At 43.9% G+C, this 17,750-nt stretch overlaps 1 protein-coding gene across 2 annotated transcripts; it reads left to right on the top strand.

Moving 5' to 3' along the window:
- The first annotated feature begins 194 nt into the window (after positions 1–194).
- On the top strand, positions 195–11,526 carry LOC311115436 (transcription factor Sp3-like). 2 transcript variants are annotated; one of them, XM_084190614.1, is made up of 9 exons: positions 195–627; positions 826–990; positions 2,557–2,790; positions 6,986–7,558; positions 7,802–7,963; positions 8,072–8,273; positions 8,401–8,590; positions 8,801–8,997; positions 9,112–11,526. In XM_084190614.1, the coding sequence occupies exons 2-9, from the start codon at positions 886–888 to the stop codon at positions 9,366–9,368; spliced, it is 1,920 nt and encodes a 639-aa protein (XP_084046740.1). In that variant the 5' UTR covers positions 195–627; positions 826–885; the 3' UTR covers positions 9,369–11,526. The 2 variants fall into 2 exon arrangements, with proteins under 2 accessions (XP_084046740.1, XP_084046739.1); XM_084190613.1 differs by having other exon boundaries at positions 7,769–7,963.
- The last annotated feature ends 6,224 nt before the right edge of the window (positions 11,527–17,750 follow it).

The raw sequence follows: 17,750 nt of genomic DNA, 5'->3' as shown, positions 1-17,750 counted from the left end.
ATAACTGAAGCAGTTCCTTCTAAAAAGCAGGGGCAAGGAGCAACATCTGGCTGGCAGCCGCACAGAACAATGTAGCCAAGATTTTCACAATGATCACTGCACTTAAATTTAGCTTAGTTGCAATGTTAGCCAGCTAACCTAGTAGTGTACCAACGAGGTGAATATGCGGATACATTAATACACAAATAAATATCGTAATTTAAATGGTGTTGCAGTTACATAATGGCCGTTTTCCCTACACTTCCTGCTCTTTAATTTCAACCATAGATTCCCAGATTTGAGGTTCTTGTCCAACAACAAACAGGAAACAGATATCCCATAAAAATGACGGATATATCGCTTGGCCATAGAGGTCTCACAAAACCCCAGCACTAACCAATCCATTTAGAGAAGAACGGCGGGACTTCCTGTTACGTGCTTGTTAGCCCCCACTCCCCTTTTTTGTGTTTCCCTCACCGTCAATCAAAATAGAAAAAAATCTACCCGAATTCACCGATCAACACAAGCCCGCCTTTGATAAAAGATAATCATGTTCGGAGTTTAGTTAATCAGATAATCTTTCGATTATTACAATTCACGATATGACTGGTACATAACATTTAACCAATCGAAGCATACAACCAACCGGTGAGTTTGTACGTAACAACCGATAGCAAAGCAAGCTAGCTACGTCTTTTAATCTTTTGCAGTAGACCTATGCTAGGTAGTTAGCTAGTTAACAAAAGTAAACATTCAATCTGTGTCGAAATCCGCCTTGAAACCTTGTCGCAAAGTTAGGGTTTGCCGTTTATTCGTCATCGACTGAAGTTTGTTATCTCTTTGCAGCCTTTTAGGAGCGGAAAGCTGTGAGAAAATTTGTGTTTTGCTCAGTTTTCCTATCTCTCCATGCTAGCGCCAGAGCAACATTTGAAACAAGAGGAAATGGCTACCGCGGACGTGGAAGGCGGTCAAAGCGAATTCCTACAGCACGGCGGAGCCTCGGAAAACCAGGTACCCCAACATTTTCTATCTCGTATTTCTTCTCCTCCGAGCTACTACTGTGTAATGTTTTTAGCTAGCTAGAAGTTCACACGTTTTTAAATGTTGCAGGGGGTGTAAAGCTAGTATACTTCCGCCGCTGTGTTCCCCGCTATAACGGCCACCCACTTTACCCCTCTAGAACCCGCCCATAGTGGGTAGGACACAGCCCGTCACTTGGTCAGCTCGCCGATATTTAGCTCGTCTACCTGGGGTTAGAGGGGTACAGCGGGGAAAGGAGGGGCGAGTGGGGAAACTGAACTGATAATGTGGTAATCTGTGCACCGAACTACGAAATGTCTCCCCCACCCCCATGTAGCGATTACGTATTTTGTCTAGCCATACTAGCTGTATTTGGTGGATGATAGAAGGGACTATTCAATGTTTTTTGTCTAGTGGTGGTGACTAGCTCTCGAAAACCCTTCTACCTATGTAGGCTGTTCAGCTGTTACGTTCGCCCACATTTGGCTCCATGTGAACTACAATTCCGACGCTGTGTTTTAACATTTAGAAACGCCAATCATTGCTTTCAAAGTGGTTTTCTAAACATATGCTGATATACGCCTTATCTTTCATATCAGCGGGAAATAATCTTTCAAATAAAAAATATACTAACTGTAGCAGTTTTGCACAGATCGATAAGCTGTGTGCCTCCAGTTGATGAACTACTCTTCCTCCCCAGTTACGCATACACAAGTGTTCTGAGCTCGCTAATTAGCACAGGTGGCGGCCTATGTTTTCTGTCTGTCTTTGTAAACAAGCGATGTAACATGGAGAGTGTGTAGTAATTTGAGATTTTGTTTTAAACAAAAACAAATTCTTGCTGATATGAAAGATACTGCACGTTCTTTATGTTTCCAAAAACGTACCGCAAGCTATGCGTGTTAATGTTTAGACTAGCATAGGGGCTCTTAACAAAACTCTCCGGTCAGAATATGCTGTACTTTCGTCAATAGGCGCTAAAGCAGTTTGCGTCTATGAATGGGGTAGGTGGTGACATGCTTGAGGAAGTTTGGATCCTTTCATATTGGACCTTGTGAAATCAAACCACCTAGCTAAGCCATAGACTGTATGGCAGATTCAGAATTGATCATGTTGTTTTGACATTTTTGTCTTATTAATTGAAATGTCTTGATACCACTGTATTATTACTAGTCCAATGTTGCAGATACCTATAATATAGGATTGGATATCTATTTTAACAAGATCAGCTCCACAATAATTGTCTTGTCTACTGACACTGGATTGTGATATCAAACCATACTGCATGTCATTTTGCCCTATTCACAGTGTGGAGCCTACACCCTGATATCTGTCTGTCTCAGTACCTCTCACTGTCACACTCTCGGATAGGACAGAGATGTCATTTCCAAATCAATCTGTGGCTTCTTATTCTTTGTGAACTACAATGCAACAGCGTAAGACTTATGACCAATGCCATCTGCATATCTGTAAATAGATCAACTGTTTGCATTACTCAACAGTGACCAAACACTAATCTGAATAATAATCAATGAATATGTGTCTTCTCTCTGTCAGACCACAGACATGACAGCCATCCAGCTAACAGGTTCAGACCGTTGGGAGTTGTTAACCCCGGTCTCTACAGGGAAGGATGCGCAGCAGGGAGTCGTCCACATTCCTAACTCTGGCATGATGACCTCTAACGGCCAGTATGTTCTCCCTATCGGGAACATGGACAGTCAGCCCATCTACGTCACAGCATCTGGCAACGACGGCTCAGCCAACGGAGTGTCCAGCATACAATACCAGGTAGTGTACTGTACACACACACACACGCAGATATACTACATGGCCAAAAGTATGTGGACATCCTTTCAAATGAGTGGATTTGGCTATTTCAGCCACACTGGTTGCTGACAGGTGTATAAAATCGAGCGCACAGCCATGCAATCTCCATAAACAAACATTGGCAGTAGAATGGCCCGTACTGAAGAGCTCAGTGACGTTCAATGTGGCACCTTCATAGGATGCCACCTTTCCAACAGGTCAGTTCGTCACATTTCTGCCCTGTTAGAACTGCGCCGGTCATCTGTAAGTGCTGTTATTGTGATGTGGAAACGTCTAGGAGCAACAAACGTCTCAGCTGCGAAGTAGTAGGCCACACAAGCTCACATAACGGGACCGCCGAGTGCTGAAGCACGTAGCTAGTAAATATCGTCGGTCCTCGGTCGCAACACTCACTACCGAGTTCTAAACTGCCTCTGGAAGCAACGTCAGCACAATAACTGTTCTTCGGGCACTTCATGAAATGGATTTCCATGGCCAAGCAGCCTAAGATCACCATGCGCAATTCCAAGTGTCGGCTGGAGTGGTGTAAAGCTCGCCGCCATTAGACTCTTGATCAGTGGAAACGCGTTCTCTTGAGTGATGAATCAAGCTTCAACCATCTGGCAGTCCGTCGGACAAATCTGGGTTTGGCGGATGCCAGGAGAACGCTACCTGCCCGAATGCATAGTGCCAACTAAAGTTTGGTGGAGGAGGAATTATGGTCTGGGGCTGTTTTTCATGGTTCGGGCTAGGCCCCTTAGTTCCAGTGAAGGGAAATCTTAATGCTACAGCATACAATGACATTCTAGACGATTCTGTGCTTCCAACTTTGTGGCAACAGTTTGGGGAAGGCCCTTTCCTGTTTCAGCATGACAATGCCCCGTGCACAAAGCGAGGTCCATACAGAAATGGTTTGTTGAGATCGGTGTGGAAGAACTTGACTGGCCTGCACCGAGGCCTGACCTCAACCCCACTGAACACCTTTGGGATGAATTGGAACACTGACTGCGAGCCAGGCCTAATTGCCTAACATCAGTGCCTGACCTCACTAATGTTCTAACATCTAGTGGAAAGCCTTCCCAGAAGAGTGGAGGCTGTTATAGCAGCAAAGGGGGGGGACCAACTCCATATGAATGCCCATGATTTTGGAATGAGATGTTCAACGCGCATGTGTCCACATACTTTTGGCCATGTAGTGTGTGTGTGTGTGTGTGTATATATATATATATATATATATGTATGTATGTATGTATGTATGTATGTATGTATGTATGTATATGTATATGTATGTATATATATATATATATATATATATATATATATATATATATATGTATGTATGTATGTATATATATGTATATATATATAGTATATATATGTGTATATATATATATATATATGTATATGTATGTGTAATATATATGTATATGTACAGTTGAAGTCGGAAGGTTACATACACTTCTGGAAGGCCAAATACATTTAAACTCAGTTTTTCACAGTTCCTGACATTTTAATCCTAGTAAAAATTCCCTGTCTTAGGTCAGTTAGGATCACCACTTTATTTTAAGAATGTGAAATGTCAGAATAATTGTAGAGGGAATTATTTATTTCAGCTTTTAATTCTTTCATCACATTCCCAGTGTGTCAGAAGTTTACATACACTCAATTAGTATTTGGTAGCATTGCCTTTAAATTGTTTAACTTGGGTCAAATGTTTCGGGTAGCCTTCCACAAGCTTCCCACAATAAGTTGGGTGAATTTTTTGCCATTCCTCCTGACAGAGCTGGTGTAACTGAGTCAGGTTTGTAGGCCTCCTTGCTCGCACACGCTTTTTCTATAGGATTGAGGTCAGGGCTTTGTGATGGCCACTCCAATACCTTGACTTTGTTGTCCTTAAACCATTTTGCCACAACTTTGGAAGTATGCTTGGGGTCATTGTCCATTTGGAAGACCCTTTTGCAACCAAGCTTTAACTTCCTGACTGATGTCTTGAGATGTTGCTTCAATATATCCACATAATTTTCCTTCCTCATGATGCCATCTATTTTGTGAAGTGCACCAGACCCTCCTGCAGCAAAGCACCCCCACAGCATGATGCTGCCACCCCCGTGCTTCACGGTTGGGATGGTGTTCTTCCGCTTGCAAGCCATGCCCTTTTTCCTCCAAACATATCGATGGTCATTATGGCCAAACAGTTATATTTTTGTTTCATCAGACCAGAGGACATTTCTCCAAAAAGTACAATCTTTGTCCCCATGTGCAGTTGCAAACCGTAGTCTGTACGTTAATCTCTAGGAGACAGATCGCATCTCCTTCCTGAGCGGTATGACGGCTGCGTGGTCCCATGGTGTTTATACTTGCATACTATTGTTTGTACAGCTGAACGTGGTACCTTCAGGCATTTGGAAATTGCTCCCAAGGATGAACCAGACATGTGGAGGTCTACAATTTAATTTCTGAGGTCTTGGCTGATTTCTTTAGATTTTCCCATGATGTCAAGCAAAGAGGCACTGAGTTTGAAGGTAGGCCTTGAAATACATCCACAGGTACACGTCCAATTGACACAAATGATGTCAGTTAGCCTATCAGAAGCTTCTAAAGCCATGACATCATTTTCTGGAAATTTCCAAGCTGTTTAAAGGCATGGTCAACTTAGTGTATGTAAACTTCTGACCCACTGGAATTGTAAGACAGTGAATTATAAGTGAAATAATCTGTCTGTAAACAATTGTTGTCAGTGCACAAAGTACAGTGAGGGGAAAAAGTATTTGATCCCCTGCTGATTTTGTACGTTTGCCCACTGACAAAGACATGATCAGTCTATAATTTTAATGGTAGGTTTATTTGAACAGTGAGAGACAGAATAACAACAACAAAATCCAGAAAAATGCATGTCAAAAATGTTATAAATTGATTTGCATTTTAATGAGGGAAATAAGTATTTGACCCCTCTGCAAAACATGACTTAGTACTTTGTGGCAAAACCCTTGTTGGCAATCAGAGGTCAGACGTTTCTTGTAGTTGGCCAAAAGACAGCGAGTTGAGTTGATGCCGAAGAGCTCAATTTTGGTCTCGTCTGACCACAACACTTTCACCCAGTTCTCCTCTGAATCATTCAGATGTTCATTGGCAAATTTCAGACTGGCCTGTATATGTGCTTTCTTGAGCAGGGGGACCTTGCGGGCGCTGCAGGATTTCCGTCCTTCACGGCGTAGTGTGTTACCAATTGTTTTCTTGGTGACTATGGTCCCAGCTGCCTTGAGATCATTGACAAGATCCTCCCGTGTAGTTCTGGGCTGATTCCTCACCGTTCTCATGATCATTGCAACTCCACGAGGTGAGATCTTGCATGGAGTCCCATGCCGAGGGAGATTGACAGGTCTTTTGTGTTTCTTCCATTTGCGAATAATCACACCAACTGTTGTCACCTTCTCACCAAGCTGCTTGGCGATGGTCTTGTAGCCCATTCCAGCCTTGTGTAGGTCTACAATCTTGTCCCTGACATCCTTGGAGAGCTCTTTGGTCTTGGCCATGGTGGAGAGTTTGGAATCTGATTGATTGATTGCTTCTGTGGACAGGTGTCTTTTATACAGGTAACAAACTGAGATTAGGAGCAGTCCCTTTAAGAGTGTGCTCCTAATCTCAGCTCGTTACCTGTATAAAAGACACCTGGGAGCCAGAAATCTTTCTGATTGAGAGGGGGTCAAATACTTATTTCCCTCATTAAAATGCAAATCAATTTATAACATTTTTGACATGCGTTTTTCTGGATTTTTTGGTTGTTATTCTGTCTCTCACTGTTCAAATAAACCTACCATAAAAATTATAGACTGATCATTTCTTTGTCAGTGGGCAAACGTACAAAATCAGCAGGGGATCAAATACTTTTTTCCCTCACTGTAGATGTCCTAACCGACTTGCCAAAACTATAGTTTGTTAACAAGAAATGTGTTTTAATGACTCCAACCTAAGTGTATGTAAACTTCCGACTTCAACTGTATATATGTATGTATGTATGTATGTGTGTATATATATATATATATGCACGTACACATGCACTTGCACACACACCTCTGTTAGCGGAATGTCCGGTACCAGGTCGATTATCATGTTAAACCTTACACACAATATTCTCTACACACAAATGCTGAAGTCTCTCTTCCATGTCATCCCTCAGATCCACAACTCCGATGGAACTCTGGCAGGCTTCTCTGCGCAGGGATTGGACGATGGCTCGGGCCAAATCCATCTCATCCAGGACGGTAGCCACGGCAATATCGGAATCAGCGTCGCCACGACGACAACCTCTGACCTCCTAACGCAGGCTGGGCATATGCAGCAGATTCAGGGCTTGTCATTGGCAGGGGGCACGGCCTATAGCGGCGCGGTTCCCATGGGGCTGTCGGGGGGAAACATAACTTTCCTCCCTATCAACAGCATCGACCTCGAATCGCTAGGGCTTGCCGGCGCTCAGACGGTTCCCATAGCAACGACGACCGACGGTCAGCTGATCATGGGCAGCCAAGCGCTGGACGGGCAGGAAGGTGGTTCCAAACAGCTAGCGACGCTAGTTAGTGAGGCTAACGGTAACCCAGACCTCTACGTGCCAACAACCTCCTCCTCATCATCCCAGCTGCCTGAAACCATCGACGGGACGGGGGTTCTGACCCAAGCTACTGCCGTGTCTGCCGGGGTTTCAGACCCATCCTCAGAGAACTACAACTCCCACAACCACCTGCAGCAAATACAGGTCAGTCCTATGACATAGAATTCCATAGGCTTATTAACAGCGCCGTACACCACATATAACAGTCATATTTCAGTGAGCCATGATACAGGAAAAAAGTTACTAGTCTTGTTTAGCTTGTCTTCAGCAGGTCATATCATATTACGATGGACACTGTTCTAAGAGCATGGCTGAAAAAAGACCATGCCTGAACTAAGTCTATCTTTTATCCAGGTGTCCACCTCTAATGCCTCGTCCCTCTCCCAGCCCATCCTCCAGCTGTCGGGGGACAACCAGGGGGACCAGGGACAGGATCTATCCCAGTCTGGGCAGACGCTCCAGAGCGTCCAACTAGTCAACCCGGGAACCTTCCTCATCCAGGCCCAGACAGTCACTGCTTCAGGACAGATACAGTGGCAGACCTTTCAGGTAGGTTGTGTGTGGGCGTGTGTGTATATCTGTTTGACTACCGTACGTAGGTGTGTCTCAGGTGTGTGGGATCATACATGTGTAACTCTTTCGAACTCTCTCTCTCAGGTCCAAGGTGTCCAGTCTCTGCAGGGCCTCCAGCTCCCCCAGGCCCAAGGGGGCCAGCAGCTGACTCTAGCCCCAGTCCAGGGCCTCTCTATGGGGCAGGGAGGATCCATCACCCTGCCTAACCTCCAGACTGTTACAGTCAACTCTATAGGACAGCCAGGGATTCAATACACACAGGGAGAGGAGGCCGGCAGTCCTGCAGGTAGGAACATGCATACATACACACACACACACATACAAACTCTCCATCTTTCTCTTTCTTTCTTACTGTCTCACACTCCGTCTCTCACACACACACATACACACATTCTAACTCTCTCTCCCCATAGACATCCAGATAAAGGAGGAGCCAGACTCTGAAGAGTGGCAGCTGAGTGGTGACTCCACCCTCAACCCCAGTGACCTCAACAACCTGCGTGTCCAGATGGATGACGAAGACATGGACATGTCCACCGGGGAGGGCAAGAGGCTGAGGAGAGTCGCCTGCACCTGTCCCAACTGTAAAGAGGCTGGAGGGAGGTGGGTTAGAAAGACAAGCACAATATATTAACACAAATATATATAAAAGGGGTGGATCCTAGGCTTTAGCTCAGTGGGTTAATGTGGTCGAACCTGGTTATATACTCAGTAGGGTCAGTTTCAACCATGACAATTGAAATTCAAATGACTGCAAGATGTTGACTTTGTGTGTGTGACCCCAACCCTCTCTCTCATCACCCCTTCCCCCAGAGGGTCGAGTCTTGGTAAGAAGAAGCAGCATATCTGTCATATCGTGGGCTGTGGGAAAGTGTACGGTAAGACCTCTCACCTCAGGGCTCACCTTAGATGGCACAGCGGAGAACGGCCCTTCGTCTGCAACTGGATGTTCTGTGGCAAGCGGTTTACCAGGAGTGACGAGCTACAGAGACACAGACGGACACACACTGGTAGGAATACACACGAATACCATCTTCACTACATAACACAACCTTAACCCTCACCACACTTATTCTTTCATCACTCTCTCTTTATCTTCCTTTCATCCCTCTTTCTCATTCCAGGAGAGAAGAAGTTTGTGTGTGGAGAGTGTTCAAAGAGGTTCATGCGTAGTGACCATCTGGCCAAACATATAAAGACTCACCAGAACAAAAAAGGTGTGGCTTCCTCCTCATTGTCTCCGCCCCCCAGCAACACCATCATCACCGCAGACGGAACCACCCTCATCCTTCAATCAGCTTCTGGCGCTCATGACCTCCTAGGCAATCAGGAGATCCCTCTGCAGCTGGTCACCGTGGCGCCCGGTGAGGTCATGGAATGAGGGCGTGGCTTATAGACTGGCCAATAAACAGGGACCTTGTGGGCTTTTTTCTCCCCGTCCCCCCCTTTTTTTTTTATATATGAATATATATACGTAAATATATATGACAAATATATATATATTTTAAGTAAGAGTTATCATGACTTTATGTTAGTTATTTGCAGTCTTTTTATAGGCTGGCAAAACAAATGACATTCAATGTGGTCACTATGTACACACAAACGAAGACGCATACACACACACTCTTGCAAACATGAATACTCACACAATGAAATGCCTTATTTTGTATCATACTCTGTTGTATAAAATGCTGGAGATGCATGTGTTTTTTAAGCTTTTGCAGATCATGTAATTGTGTCTGTCAATCATAATGATGATGGTTAGGATGCAGGGAATAGGAAAAGTGTAGTAGCCCTCTGTCTCTCTAGAGCAGGGTTTCCCAAACTCGGTCCTGGAGCCTCCCCTGGGTGCACGTTTTGGTTTTTGCCCTAGCACTACACAGCTGATTCAAATGACCAAGTCATCGTCAAGCTTTGATTATTTGAATGAGCTGTGTAGTGCTAGGGCAAAAACCAGGACCAAGTTTGGGAAACCCTGCTCTAGAGCAATCGATCGATTGAATAATTGATTATATTGAATCATCAATCGCTTTCTCTAGAGGGCCTGTGTAGGTGTCTGTGTATTGAGAGAGACTACAGGTGGCTTCATTAACTCTTCACCTGAAGCGACAAGCATAACACCTTTTTAAGACCTTCTGAACACTGTCATAGCCATAGGCATGATATAACACTTTAATTATAAAACACTATGACAGAGTTTGTAACAACCAATATCTACATAATGTCAGACCTTTGTAATGTAGTGGTAGAGTTGGGCCTGCACATTGATTCTCCAACGCATACCTTTATTTGTTAACAATGTTCTGATCAATTAATGTTTGGATTGATGGAAACTTTGCTAACCAATAAAAGTATGTCTGTGTGTGGACACTATTTTATTTCTATGTGGATTTTTTTCCAGCCCTGCACCTCATGAAAGTGATGTGACCTCATGCTATTAAAGCTTGTGTCATGTGACATGCCCTGTTGTTTCAGGTGAAGCGTTATTAGCTGTTTGACTGAGTAGGTGGTAAAAGTTGTCCATACATGCTGATCTAGGGTCAGTTTAGCGTTAACCACCCCTAATGTTTGAGGTTAGGATTTGGAGAAGGTAAGCTGATCATAGATCCTAGATCTGTGCCTGAAGGAAACTTTGACCCACAGCAGAATGTTTGATTCATCAGTCTAGCCAACCAACACGAGCACACTTACACTGCTTGCTCAAGTCAAATGTGTCTTCTATTAACTGTAGTTTATTTTTGTTATATTTTTCACCTTTTTGTTGTATAGTCACATTTTATATTCTGTTTCTATGACTAGCGTAGTCTGGGTCCTGTCAGAAGGAAGCATTTCAGATCGGTTTTTACCCATGGAATTAAAATGAGTTAAAGGTCACAGGTCTGAAAATCAAGTCGATTTTTCTATTGCCCACCCAAAATGGCGGCAACATTTTGAACTTGCCATTTTTGCATTTCTGGAACAGTCGAGGTTCACTGACCAGTACATTGAACATTTGAAATGGTACATCAAATATGGCCGCCAGAGCACGCACCCACTGCAAAATATTTAGTGCAGTCCGATTATCTACCCTTCTCCTGAAGTGTGTACTCGTTCACTCACCCTAATGGATTTAAATGGAATGTATTGGATTATGGTGGAAACTTCCTCCAGACATCTTTCTACCAATCCAATGCACACATCTGGGTGAAGGGTAGAATCTGAATTGCAATATTCTGTTCTACTCATTCTAATTCTATAGTGTTTTCACTGCTCTCTGGCTAGTTGCTACTCATTGTAAAGGAAGCAATCACGCCATTATTATTATTATTTCTAAATGTTATTGTAATCTTTCCTGTCAGTATGTCCATGTCTTAGCATCCACTTACCTGTATATTATTATCTTCTATTCACATTGTTTATAGAAGCCATTTTCTTTAGGTAAATAATGTTGTATCTAAAGCTTATTTTAATTGTTTTTTTAAAAGTGAAAATTTGAATGTTACTTTTTGTAAAACCTTTTTTCAAATGGATAATAATTAAAGTCTGAATCCTTCCAATGACAGACTGTGTGTGCGTGCTTGCCTGTGTGTGTCATACTAGTTATTGTAAAGTCAGTTACAGCAAAGATTATTCCTCTCTGGTTACAACAATCTTTGGTTGCAGTACTTCTGAAAACAGTAGGTGGCAGCAGAGCCATGTGGGTGGCAGGATTACGTCCATTGACATCCACGAAGAAGAACGGTTTGTTTTCAACAATGGTTTTTACGAAGAAGAAACTGCAGGTTTGTTGTAATAAATATGCTGTGGTGACTTTCGCAGTTGGTTGCATTATGTTCTTAATAGGTAATTTAAATAAGAGGCAAAGACAGTAAATGTAGCGAACTTAAACGTTATCTGACTGTCACTTCATTGCAAGAGCTAGTAAGTATCCTAGCCATATACGACTCAACCAAATATTTTTATAACTAACCGAAGATAGACCAGAGCCTGTGGTTTCCAATGGTAGCAAATGTATCATAGTGGGCAGAACAAGCAAGAAGGTGGGCGAGCCAAGCACGAGCCAATATTGTCGCATTTATTTGCATATTTCCGTTAGGGAACGCCTACTCTGTGATGTGCGCGTGTGCAATAACTAAATTTGCCCTTGCCCTCCTTCAAAACAACGCCATTTAAATAAAAAATGTTTTGCAAAGGGTAAAGTCTACAAAAACGTACTCCACTCTGTTTGTTAGAGATTGTAGTTTTTTTAAACAGAAAACTGTATGGAGATCAAATGTTTCATCAATTACAAAATTAGCAGAATGTCGGCCAAAATGTTATATCTATGAGTCAACAACAGATGAAAGGGGTTTAGTTATATTTTACTAAAGTTGCTAGTTAGTAGTAGTGTAGCCTATTTTGTACCCGCGTGTGCGAAAATTGAATCCTTGATTTCAAGACGGCTGAAAATCGCTCGGTTCGCATTTTGATAGCCTAGGCAGCCGATAGTGCATGGGCTCTAGATCTACACTATCGGCTGGTGCACGACTCCAGGTCTCCTGTGGTTGGAGTCGACTCTCGCTCGAATCCGACTCTTGTGGTTGGAGTCGACTCTTACTCGACTCTCAAAACACTGAAACACATACGTACATACCACTTCATTATTACAGGCCTACTAGGAAGACTACATTTGCGTTCTAGAGGTTGACATGAGCATGATGCTGCCCATTTGCTCATCAACTTAATCTATAAAAGGCCTATTTTATTTGAATATAGAAGGTGATGTGTTGGAACTACAATATGTAGTTCCTACACTTTGATTTGATGTGTGCTGTGTAAAGACTTGACGGATAAAATGGGATGATGCAGCTGATACGCCTATTATTTGCCATGCTTTAGCCCTATTCGGACGGGTATTACTAGAAACGTTGGTTTTGTCATTATTATCCAAGCATGTGCTTTGTTCCAGAGTTCTCCCCTGAGAGTGAGCTAGGTGTTGCGAGGCGCACCACGTTTCATCAAATATGTTTTATAACTAAACCAAGATAGACCACAGCCTGTCGTTTCTAATGGGAACAAATTAGCCATAGTGGGCAGAACACGCAACGAGAGGGGCAGAGCCAAGCACGAGCTAGCGAGATCCTATTGGCGCGTTCTAGCATCTGCATATTTCCGTTAGGGAACGCCTACTCTGAAGTGCCATTGAGCAATAATTAAATTCGCCTTTGCACCCCTGAACAACGCGATTTTTAAAAACCTTTGCAAAGGGTAAAGTGTAGTCCACTCTGTTCATGACATATTCTAGTTTTGGGAACAGAAAACTGTATTGAGATCAAATGTTTCATCGATAAGAAAATGTGCAGAATGTCGGCCAAAATCCATCATGTTCCGTGTTGGTCCCATGTTTCATGTGCTGAAATAAAATATCCTAAGAATTTTCCATATGCACAAAAAGCTTATTTCTCTCAAATGTTGTGCACACATTTGTTTACGTCCCTGTTAGTGAGCATTTCTGGGATCTTTTATAAACGGACAGATCTGTTGCACTACAGTAACTGTGCTAGCTTCCAGTGACTATCCTAGTTTCCCTTGGAAACTCACTTTTCAGCTATTACAATGCGGTCGTGCACAGTGTGTAGCTGGGGTTACTAGTTTTCTGTTGTACTTACAGTTAAGACAGTAACCTAGTTTTTCCTGGAAACTCACATTACAGCTATATTACACTGCTGTTTTTCACACAGTGCATAGCTGGGTTGGTGCATGATAGTTTCTGTTACACTACGTTATTGTACATACAGTAACTATCCTAGCTAGTTTCACTTGGAAACTCACAACAGCTCTATTACACTGAGGGGTTCAGTATATAGCTGGGTTTCATATAGTTATGTTACACTACTTCACAGTACAGACAGTAACTATCCTAGTTTCCCTTAGAAATTCAAATAACAGCTACATTACACTGCTGGGCTTACGCAGTGTGTAGCTGGGGTTGCCATATTCTTTTGTTACACTGCAGGATATACACTACCCATCTCTTCTTCCCACTGAGAGAAACTACCATTTCCAGTATGGCTTTTCGCCTTGAGAAATGCAAGGTGTCCGTCCCTGCCCACAGGCAGCGGACTGCGTCTAAGAAGGATGGCATTCTGCAGTCATCCTGAGGTGCTTGCCGCTGGCATTGGCAGCTTCTCAAAGGCCCAAAGGCCAAACTGAGAGAGGCAAGTGGAGTCCCCATGGGCACTGAATACAGTGATGGAAGGCTACGAACTCCAATTCCGATGCTGGCCACCGCTATCGTTCTGGCACCTCAAATGTCTCAGGGTCTAGTGTTGATGCCCTGGTTGACTGATTGTTTCCGAATGAGTTCAGATGAAGGAGCATCAACCTACATCCTAACCCCTCATTCTGGCCAAGGGTTCTGTCTGACAGACACGTTGACCGGCCATTACAGTTGTCCACATACGCCCCGCTTGCTGTTGCGGGTGAACTAGGGGCTTCCCCCAGTGTGTTGTGCCCGGCTAGGGCAATGGACTCTTTTCACAGACGCAGGCAATATGAAAGCTTTATCCGTTTTTGTTTACTATGGTGAGAGTTCTGGGCCAGGGCCTATCCGACTGGACTCTCACATTGCATGTTGGACACTGTTACTGCAGCATTTCAGCCTTTTGCTGTGGTGGCACATTCTACTGGAGGAGTAACTGTCTGGACGATTGGATAGTCTGCCCCATCCAGGGAACAGGCCACAACGGACACGAGGACCCTCATGAACCACATTTGAGTTCTGGGCCTCACCCTAAACGAGGAGAAGATTCACCTGACCCCCTCACGGAAGGTGATCTACCTCGGGATGTCCATAGACTCGACTCTGCATGAGGGCACGTCTCCCTCAGGTGAGAGTAACAAAATCCTATCCTACCTCAACCATTTCCCGCTCGGACGAACAATGTCGGTGTTAGAATGCCAGCAGTTACTCGGCCTACTGACGGTGACTTCACTGTTGGTTCCGCTGGGCATTCTCCACATTTAGGCCTAATGAAACTGATGCATTTGGCAATGTTCAACTTCAATTCACTGGCATTATGGAGAATAGCTTAGCCATACTCATTGATAGCCTAATATATACTTTTGGTGAATTTACGGGGCATTGCTAGACAAGACATTGCGAGAAACAGATAACCAAGATATAGCCTATGCGCATAGTTCCGACTGTCTGTCTGCCTGTCCCGATCCTCTCTCTCCCTCGCTGGCTCGCCTGCTCTTTCTCTTTCGCTATGAAAAACGCTAGTGTGTGTTTGGTCTCGGGCTGTGGTGTGTGGAATAGCTCAGCCTACTCATTGATAGCCCCTACTTTAGTGAACTTGCGCCGAGACATTGCCTACATGTTTTGATTACCGATGCACGGTTCTGACTGTCTGCCTGGTGGCCAACATGTCTAGTGCCTGGCTGGGCCCCTCCTATCTCTCTCTCTCTCTCTCTCTCTCTCTCTCTCTCTCCCTCGCTAGCTGGCTCTTTCTTTGTTGTGAAAGATGCGATTGTTTCTGTTCTCGAAGTAGACTACGACAACTAGTTTCCTCCAATTGAAAATACAGAATCTTAGGAGTCGAGGAGTCGATTCCTAGCAGAATCAAAGCTTGACACCCAGAAATGAGAGTCGACACAAGGAGTCTACGGGCAAAGAGTCGAGGAAATCGATTATTTTGGAGTCGACTCCCAACCACTACCTAGGCTACCATTTCGGAGTGTAGCATGAAAAGGGTATTCATTCTGTCAAACCATGCCGTGTGTGTTTTTGAATAAATATTATATTTCATATTAAGAGGTTGTGACCCCATGGAGAAGCTAGGGGTGTTGGGCTGACAATGAGAGTCACAAAGTGTAGGGCCCTCAAATTCCAATCTGGACCTCAAAGGCAGTTCCACTGCTTCCCTCTGATTTATACCTGGGACACTGCAGCATGTGGTTGCTCCGGACCTCATAGGGTAAGATTTGAATACCCCTGGTCTAGAGGTTCAAGCCCTGTTTGGGACTGCCCCTTGACTTTGCTACATTAGTGTCAGATGTGGAACACCCTCAGCGGGTTTGATACCAACCGGATGCATCAATTTTTCAGGGGAAATTGAAAGAGAGCCTGTGACGCGACTTCTGCTTTCGGATATTAACAAGGCGACACTCCATCTTAAATCCTCCTCCACATTTACTGGATTGGATGAGTAGTGCAGAAGAGAACTTCCCCCGACAGTTTCTTTCCCTCGTCAGGACCAGAAATAATTTACATCTGCTACGTTAGATGTTGGATGGCCCCCGATTGTGACCATTGAGAGCTTGTTCCAAGGGTGCAGGCGTGAGGATCCGTTCTCTGAGGGAAGGGGTTATCAGGCACAGGCAGTTGTTGGCAACTTAATTGGGGATGACGTGCTCATAGTAATTACCGGAACAATTTCAATGGAATGGTATTAAACACATGGTTTCCACTTTCCATTAGATACCACTCCATTCCAGCCATTATTATGTGCTGTCCTCCCCTCACCTCGGGACCTGACCTCGTCAATTGACAGTCGCAAGGTCCCAGGTTCAAGCCCCAGTCAGGATTACTTTGTTAGATATGAAACGGAGGATCAAATAATTATAATTTAAAAAAGATTGGTTGGATAGGTAACCATGTGACTGGCCCCTGTGCCCAACTTCTATGTCAGGCAAAATATATTAGTTACAAACAATCTGCAAAGATTGAGGCTGCAGGTAGCCTAGTGGTTAAGTGCGTTAGGCCATTAGCCGAAAGGCTGCTGGTTCGAATCCCCGAGCCAGCAAGGTACAAATATCTGCATTTGAGCAAAGCAGTTAACCCTGAATGACAACTGCTCTCCGGACGCCGATGACGTCGATTAAGGTAGCCCCCCGCACCTCTCTCATTCACAGGGTTTGTGTTAAATGCGTAAGACACATTTCGTTTGAATGCATTCAGTTGCGCAACTGACTAGGTATCAAGCAGATCAGACGGGAGGTAACGTTATGCTGCTTTTTGACTCCCCCTCTCTTTCTCTCTACATCTACTCTCCTGCTCCCTCTCTTTTTCTATCCCCTCATGTCTTTTATTCATTCGTTTTTTGGCTGGGACCACGTTAGACCAAGCAGGGTTTGAACAAAAGCATGAGGGGATAAAAAAGGTGTTCATGTCTCTGGCAAGGTGACTCTTCACGTGAGCCTAGTTCACCACACCACCTCAGTTACACGTAAATTGGTTATAGTTTAGTTCAGTGCTACACATGGCCAGACGGGGCAAACTAGTTAGCAAGCACTGATCATTCTTATTTTGACAGAGAATGGCATTGGAGAAGGACAGGGAGGGACCGTTGAGACAAGCAAAGACAGCTGAGAATGTGAGATCGTTCTCCTGGGAGGAAGTTCTTGCATTCTAAGCTGTCTGAGGGCACTGTTGACCAAACCTGAGAAGGTCCGGTAAGTGTGTATGAAACCCAATGTGCCTCATAAAATTCATAATGCAACGTGAATGCAAAGTTGCAGCAACGCTGCATTCATTTTGGTGTCACATTTGGAAAGAAAGGGCTTTGTTGTGTTAATTTCTGTTTACAAACTGTAGCTATTAATTAATATACATATTTTAAATACACAATATACCTATATTTTATATTTAAAGGCCCAGTGCAGTCAAATATTTGATTTTCTTGTGTTTTACTGAGTATACAAAACATGAATAACACCCGCTCTTTCCATGACATAGACTGACCAGGTTATTCCAGGTGAAAGCTATGATCCCTTATTGATGTCACAACAATTCACCTGACAC

Source organism: Coregonus lavaretus (assembly GCF_964263955.1).
Source record: "Coregonus lavaretus genome assembly, contig: HAP1_SCAFFOLD_123, whole genome shotgun sequence".
Lineage (NCBI taxonomy): Eukaryota > Metazoa > Chordata > Actinopteri > Salmoniformes > Salmonidae > Coregonus > Coregonus lavaretus.
Note: the sequence above shows the minus strand (reverse complement) of the source record. Positions and strands in the feature narration are given on the sequence as shown.